Source organism: Odontomachus brunneus, unplaced genomic scaffold (assembly GCF_010583005.1).
Source record: "Odontomachus brunneus isolate Ranch 3 - 2012 unplaced genomic scaffold, Obru_v1 Obru_scaffold_050, whole genome shotgun sequence".
NCBI classification, from domain to species: domain Eukaryota; kingdom Metazoa; phylum Arthropoda; class Insecta; order Hymenoptera; family Formicidae; genus Odontomachus; species Odontomachus brunneus.
Window position 1 is genome coordinate 1,882,128 of NW_022639500.1, and position 8,472 is coordinate 1,890,599.

An 8,472-nucleotide genomic window follows, 5' to 3' on the forward strand; every position below is an offset into this window, starting at 1 on the left:
CATATGAAATTTAAATGTTCCATTTAAAAAAATTAATGTGACCTTGACCTGACCTTCGCTACGCAACCCAAGGTCAAACTGATGTGATCAGTAAATACATCTTTTTAAACGCCACAACTTTTATCTGAAACATTTTTTTCTAAAATGCTTAGTTTTCGAGATATTTCACCGGTCCGGGACTTTTTGAACACCCTGTATGTGTAACTGATCGACAAGAGCTTAACGAGACTACGACTACCATCATTTTCTTGACACTACGACAAGACTATAGAACGTGAGTTAGTGGACTGTCAATGAACATCCTCGCGTTTCTCGATTTCTCGTTTAGATACCGTATTTGAAAATTATAATATTTTATCTTTCATCAAAGCGGCTCTGCGACCTAAAGTTAAATTGCACTGAACGGAACCTCTTTCTCCTTCCTCGGTATGATCTATATGTTCGTGCGGATCCTCGTCGGCTTCGTTTCATCCGCGCCTTCGTCTGTGTCGGCGGATTTTTCGTCAGATTTTTTCGTCGTTGTCGTGCCAGCTGGTTGTGGAATCGCGTCGGACGCATCGACCGGCACGTCGCTTGATACCGTATACTCGACACCATCCTTGCCGTCTCCTTCACCGAGGTACACGCCGGTTTCGGGTCCGCCTTCCGGTGTTGCACCTGCGTACATGCCACCTGAGATCGGGTTCAACGATCGTCCGCTGCCGTCCAGTTTCCCACCGATGCCGGCCGCAGCCCTCGGTCTTTCGTGGCCGAGACCAGCGAGAGCGTACAGTCCGCCGCCTGAAATCATTTTCTTCTCGCTGATTCTGACTTGCGTCAATGTTCGCAACGACTCGACTTTTTACGACGATCATGATTATTATTTATTTATCCATAGAAGGACACTACTTGGTTGAAAACGAAAAACACAGTCGTAAGAAAACAGTAATATTGAATTGCGATGTGTGGTTATAAATTAAATTTGAATTGAATTAAAAATATTCTAATTTTGAATTAAAAAAATACAACAAAAATAATAATGACAACGACATCTGCTGTCGTGTGCTTATATATTAGGTTAAATTGAACAAAAGTTCTCTTACTTTTTTCCTAATAATTGTGTAGATTTTTAGTTACTAATTAAATAACATTAATATATTATCGTAAGTGATTATTCGACAATCTTCTTTAATTAATAATTTTAATAAGATTGTTTTGGGACCCTCTATATATATAAGTTATTACATTCTCTTCGTATTTACTAATACGAACCGACAGTGCCGTTCTCTGCGCTTGCTTCACTGCTTAATCCAGCATCTGCGTGTGCAACCCATGGAGTACCTACGCTTGCAGGAAGTCCTCCACCTGGAGGCCTTCCGGCGCCACTTAGGAGGCTTTCACCTGGAGGCCTTCTGGCGCTCCCCCGGTCTTTATCTGGAGCTCTTCCGACACCCCCCTGGTCTTCACCTGGAGGCCTTCCGGCGCCGCCCCGGAAGCTTTCACCTGGAGGCCTTCCGGCGCCCCCTTTGTCTTCACCTGGAGGCCTTCCAGCGCCCCCTCGGTCTTCACCTGGAGGCCTTCCGGCGCCCTCCCAGCGACTTTCACCTGGAGGCCTTCCGGCGCCCCCCCAGCGACTTTCACCTGGAAGCCTTCCGGCATCTAAACCTGGAGGCCTTCCGGCACCTGAACCTGGAGGATTTCCGGCGCCCCCCCAGCGACTTTCATCTGGAGGCCTTCCGGCACCCTCCCGGTCTGCACCTGGAGGCCTTCCGGCACCTGAACCTGGAGGTCTTCTGGCATCCTTCCGGTCTGCACTTGGAGGCCTTCCGGCGCCCCCCCAGCGACTTTCACCTGGAGGCCTTCCTGCACCCTCTCGGTCTGCACCTGGAGGCTTTCCGGCACCTGAACCTGGAGACCTTCCGGCATCCTTCCGGTCTGCACTTGGAGGCCTTCCGGCGCCCTCCCAGCGACTTTCACCTGGAGGCCTTCCGGCACTCCCCCGGTATGCACCTGGAGGTCTTCCGGCGCCCCCCCAGAGACTTTCACGTGGAGGCCTTCCGGCACCCCCTCTGTCTTCACCTGGAGGCCTTCCGGCATCCTTCCGGTCTGCACTTGGAGGCCTTCCGGCGCCCCCCCAGCGACTTTCACCTGGAGGCCTTCCGGCGCCCTCCCAGCGACTTTCATCTGGAGGCCTTCCGGCGCCCCCCCAGAGACTTTCACCTGGAGGCCTTCCAACGCCTCCCCAGCGACTTTCACTTGGAGGCTTTCCGGCGCCCCCCCAGAGACTTTCACGTGGAGGCCTTCCGGCGCCCCCTCTATCTTCACCTGGAGGCTTTCCGGCGTCCCCCCGTAGGTCTTCACCTGGAGGTCTTCCGGCGCCCGTTAGGAGGCCTTCACCTGGAGGTCTTCCGGCGTCCCTTAGGAGGCCTCCAAGACCAGCTTCGGCGTGGTATCCAGCGAGATTCACTCGGATGTCTTTGCCAGTGAATTGCAAAAATGGCAGCTGCGGAAGGACACTCAATGGGAATTAAGCCCGTCCGTCACGATTGAAAATACTCGGCAGAATTAGTGGGACAGTAATTGCACGTTATATTGCGTAAATAACAACTTTTCGCGCAATTGCACGGAGCCTGTCAATGTTATTTTTTTTTTTTATTTTTTCTTTATTTTAGCTGCGGGTTCCGTCTCTAAATTGTGGTTGATAATGCAATTTCAATCTTTTTCCGGTCTATTCTCCGCTGCAAGACATAAGTGCGGACTTTTCTCTCAAACTCTGCACGCGTGAGTTTCGTCAATCACTAATGTTCCAGTACTCTGGCTAATTTCGAAACTAGTCACCGTAACGTTGCATGATACAATAATTTCTCTTGGGCATTTTTACGTTGGATATTGTGAAAATAGACCCAAAATAAAAATCTATATAATAATAGTAGCTATAATTTATTTAGTTAAAAGGAGGAAGGAAACATAGTAAATTTTTTGATAATATAGTAAAATATTTTAGAAGGACAAATATATATACATACAATAATATATACATTTAATGCGTTATTATAATACATTTAATACATTATTTTAATATATTTTTAGTAGTATATAACTTTTGTACTCAAAATACAAATAATACGTATGATACAAAAGGATAATATATTAAAACAGAATGATGATATATTCCTTGGTCATAAAGACCTATAATAATCATTACTATAAAATGTTACCCGTACACTTGCTACTGTTTTCTCTTAATTTGTTGCATTCCAAGCTTATAAGTAAAGGGCAGATGTTTAGAATAACGTATATTATGTTGTAACTGCACGACGTCGATGATAAATTATATTTTGTGCTACGTATTAACGTTTCCGCGAACCTTTCTCTCGCCACAGAAGTCAAAATATGCGATTATCTAACCAACATAAGCCGTAACTTTTCCTCGCGTGTTTCTCCTCTCGAAGCAGTTGGCCAATCAGAATCAATCCTTGCCTTTCTGGAGCGCGCACAGAATTCTCTCGCGTGTTTTTATTTCTATATTTAATAGTCACTCATAATGACGCTCGAGTCACCTTAGTTACGCGGAATACGATCTAGCTTGTAATTATAATATTAATCTGTGGCCAAACACGTTTATTAATTCAGGACTTAATGTAGACTACTTACGTTAATATTCTATACAAGTAATATTGCTATTATCGTTTCGTTATACAATATTATAAAAGACTCATAAAAATACTCATATTTATTTAATAATAACACTGGCCGACAAGATTTTGCCATAAAAGGAATGATAGGTTATTTCGGTAATAACAAACATTGTTTGTTAACTATATTAATAAGTGAATCTGGATAATAAAGTTCTTATATTGAGTAAATATATTAACACGGTCTTTGCGATTTCAGCAGTCTTTGTTGCTAGGAATTTCATCATACACCTGACCGTTATCTGTTAGCAATGTATCCGTAATTAACTACTAGACATACGAACAACGAATGTGTGTGCGAGACGTTCAGCGAGAAGCCATTTCTCGTTTCATCATCTAAATGTACAAAACATGTAATAATATGATCCTCGGTTCATCCTGTACAACGTTACAGTATCTCGGCGATATTAATGCACCGCAGATAACGTAAATTTATTTATCCATGAAAAACAGCCTAACCGAGATCGCATCTATGCAAACAGTAATAGCATTTATTGGGTTGTATAATAAGTAATCTGGAATTTTTCAGGTAAAAGGAAACACACAATTGTATTTTCATGTTGCTATAATTTTATGAAACACAGTGCAGAGGACGATGGAAGATTGCAGATCAAAACTGTACACATATTGTATCATAAAATTATAACGTCTTAAAAATACAAATGTTTTAATTTGCCTGAAAAAGCAAACCCGGGATAATTCATTACCTTATTTGATATGTTAAAATTATATTGATACATATTATTATAATAAAATTATAATTATAATTATTATTATAATAAAATTAAAATAAAAATCATATAAATGAATTAAAATTATATAAAAATCTTCTCTTTTTTTTTGTCTTAACTTTTTACTTTATAAATAATTGCACTTGTGTGTCAACGTTTTTGTTAGAGATCAAGGAAACTTGAGAAAATTTGTGTTATATTGCAATAATAACAACAAAGTAACATGCACCGAATGTTTTACTTACCGAGCCAGAATTCTCCCGAGATGTCGCGGCATTGTTTTGCGGCATCCCGTTAGCAAAAGCTACGCAAATGATAAACAGATAGTTAGCTACCACGTCAAACGACATCTTCGCGTTTACTGACGAAGGACCAAGGTCGGTAGGCAGGTAGGCAGTGATTTCTCAAGCTGATCGGTAGGCATCTCTTACTCACCTGCTGATGGTAGGGGTAATGCTCGACGAGATCCATATCGTTTGCCGTAAAACCGCCTGTTTCGCCTGCTTGAACCGTGATGTGGAAACATATTAGTTTGAACAGAGTCCAGCCGTGTGTTATTCTGTGGAAGTCATTGAGATGACTAATATTTCAATGAGTTTTTTTTGTGCGAATGGATTATCTCGCTAATTGCTCAATATTGTGGAGAAGAATCACTCATATCCGGTGTGCAATGTGTTATTTGATTCCTCGGAATAAAATAACGTTGACGTCGCGACGCTATTGATGGCGTTTGATTTTAAGAATAATTTATTCTTGTAAAAGTAATTTGTTTTTGTTTTAAGTCTCGTTCACTTTCAAATTATTTGTGTCCAAGAGTGTTTGATGAGGAGAGAAAGAAGGTAAAATATGTAGCAATAGAAGTACCTCGAAAGTGGCTATCTGTAAAACCGATGTACGTTGATCTTGTAAAATGACCAACATAACGATTGCACGACTTACGGAATACTGACGGCACATTATCAAACAGAATTATATAAACTGCACTGTGATGTCATGACCGGATCAGTTATCGAATCGTCCTATTCAATTATCCAATCCAGTATATTAGTTGATTATTCGAGTATCATTTTACACTTTACATTTCTCTTTATTCTTTCTTTAGATGACAATTTCAATAGTATATACTTTAGACTGTAATTTACGTAAAATATAACATTGAACTAAACAAACTTTTATATATCAATAAATAAAGAAATAAATAATTTTCTCAAGTAATTTTTTCAAGTATATTATATAATAAACTACAACTGTTTGTCATTGTGCAAATAATTATATTTAATTTTATGCGCTGTTATGGTGACGGTCGGTTTACGTGCGAGTTAATCAGTGCTGTTTTCTTCCATTAATTTAAAATTTATAAAAAAAATATAAATCTAGGAATCAAGGATTGAACGTAGAATGATGACATATACTGCTCGTAAACACGCTCGAGTTTCTCGCATTACGTTGCGTGATTTTCCATAGCTAACAGGAAGTAGTCGATATTAATAGCTATGTGAGATCACACCTTGATCTTTGTGAAGTTGGACTTACATGAGGACTTCCGACAAATGCTTTTCTCGTTACGACAATTGTGAATGAATTTTAAATCATATTAGTGCGTGTGTGCTAAACACACATTATGCAGATGTCGTTTCAACTTTATTTACGTTTACCTTGATGGTTGCAGGATTTTCATAACTATGATCGTCGAATTTTTAATACTGTTTTTGTGGAGTTTTTTTAGATTGATATCTACTTGCCATTCGATTATTAAACGTAGCAAGTAGGTTTTATATATTTGACGTCACACATAAATACTTAGAAATAAATGTTATTCTAACGAGTGAGTTGTTTTAATTTTAACTAATTAATTTCTATTATTCTTTTACAATAAAACATTTTATATGGAACAGATGTAGTATGTTCTATAAAAGGAAATTTCGCAACTCTTGCTTGAAATATATGAAGGAATGTTTTAAAAATAAAAATTAACTTAATTAAAATATACGACAATACAAAAGAAGAAAGTAGAAAAAACTCGAGATATGGTATATGTTCTAGGGAAATCCGTACTCAAAGCAGTCAGTTCGTAGAAATATCCGGCCAATTCTAGATTTGGTTAACGAAATGAAGCGATGACCGATAAAGGCGATCCATAATTATTTTGGATTTTTTTTATTTTGTGTTTTATTTTGTGTTGGCCAGTTTTTTAAACCGATTTTTGCGTAATGATCATAACTCGAAATAATATATCGATAATATGCAGTTCATATTACAAATTATTGCGTATTACAGAGCATTATTGAGAAATTGTAGTGAAAATTGTCATGCAGATCGGTGAGAGAGGGAGAATAATTAAACCTAGAGAATAATTATTTCCTTTTAAGTTTTAGAACAGAAGAAAGGTATATTAACATATTTACAAGGTTCGAATTACTTATAATTCTAAATAACATTGACTATAGGACTAGAGTGACAATGACTATATTTGCAATTTTGTACTATTTATATTTTCTTCAAGTAATGATTTTATGAATTATATAGTAAGATTATTGTAATCAAGTAAATAGCTTTTAAGAAATATTGTCTTAAATATAAAAATTTTATAACAATATCTTCTAAAATGGAATGGAAAAAATAATTGATTAAAGATTATATATGCTTTGACATTATATAATGCTTTGATATTATATAATATATTATATAATATATTATATAATATAATGCAGTTAGAATTTCAAATGTTCAACCTCTCCAACAAATTTAATATTGTGTGCACTTAGTTTAACATACATTATTAATTAATTTATTTTCATGACAAGATTATTTGATCACTTATTAGCACATTCAATTTATAGTCTCGAAATTTGAACTGTTCGAATTTTATAATTAGCACAAAATTACTAGACACATTAATTTAATTCTTCCTTAAACTATATAAAATTTATAATTATATGTCTATAAAGGTACGTGTAAGCTACTTACGGCGTGTATGGCTCCGATGCGGAGAATAATTAGAAAACCGTAGTACAATAACTTCATTTCGATCCTTCTTTGAGCGGTTTGTTTTTTGGTGGCCAAACCACTTGTAGTTTGCAAGTTGAGTTGCTTGGTGTTTAGCAAGTTTTAATGTAAAGTGACATTGAGTTTCAGAATCATTCCGTTGCTATGAAGTCCCCTCCGTCAATGTCGACGGTTGGTTTGATATTTTTATCAAATATTGCGATTTTATTGGTAGGTGGTTCACTCATTCTCCATAATATTTTGAAGTCCGTACACACATAATAGTCGGCAAGATTATATTGCTTACATTGCAAGCTTATAGTGCGATATGATTGGCTAATGGAAGCAAGTTTTGTAGGTCGTTGCGTTTGAAAAAATATTTCAATAAATTTTTCTAAATTTTTTTAGCACACCCAAACATCAATGCGTAATTTTATTATAGAAAACCAACTGTTTCATGTCGATAATAAAATTTTATAATTGTAATATTGAAGTCGAATAACAATGAACTACTTTTTTTTTTTATCAAGGAAAAGCATTTACATATAAATACAAGAATATAGTATATGTTATGTATATATTTATATATATATTTATTATTTTTTTATTATTTTATTTTGATTTTGTAATGTAAAAGTATTTGTGATTTAATTTGTCGGATTAGAGACGGATTACAAAATGAGAAATCATCAAATAAAGTGGTTGCTAATAATATAAGTAATGTAACGTTTAATTTTGCTTTTTTGAGATTTTTATCAAATTAACGTAATCCTAATTTTGATTTGCTATTTAATTTTAAAATGTTAATAGTGATATAGTAGCTAGATTATGTATTTTAGAATAGACAGTGTCATTTACTCTATTATATTTTATATGTAATAGTTTTATATGTAATATATTAGATAACGCGCGCGCGCGCGCGCGATCAAATAAAAAATCCGATCCAACATTTCAGTGAATAATCGACCAGTAACAAATTAGCAACAAGCTGGAAAATTTGATTTAATCTGTGCTAGTTAGTCACTAGTTTTTGATTCAGGTAGGCTAACTAAATTTTTACTCGGGTAAATATCAGAGGAAAG

The 8,472-nt window shown here is 36.7% G+C and overlaps 1 protein-coding gene across 4 annotated transcripts in view; it reads right to left on the reverse strand.

Annotated features, from left to right (window-relative positions):
* Window positions 1-7,888, reverse strand: part of LOC116845223 (collagen alpha-1(I) chain-like) — a 9,747-nt gene extending 1,859 nt beyond the window's left edge. For 3 of the 4 annotated variants that reach the window (XR_004378216.1, XR_004378217.1, XM_032817650.1), the window contains exons 1-5: window positions 5,270-7,888; window positions 4,841-4,964; window positions 4,651-4,709; window positions 1,252-2,482; window positions 410-780 (exon numbers count right to left, since the gene is read on the reverse strand). Coding sequence is in view for 2 of the 4 variants with exons in the window: in XM_032817650.1 (XP_032673541.1) it covers window positions 434-780; window positions 1,252-2,482; window positions 4,651-4,709; window positions 4,841-4,964; window positions 5,270-5,362 (1,854 nt within the window). In the remaining 2 variants the exon portion in view is untranslated. The remainder of the gene's footprint in view (window positions 1-409; window positions 781-1,251; window positions 2,483-4,650; window positions 4,710-4,840; window positions 4,965-5,269) is intronic. The other variant, XM_032817651.1, reaches the window with a different exon arrangement.
* Window positions 7,889-8,472: the final 584 nt, after the last annotated feature.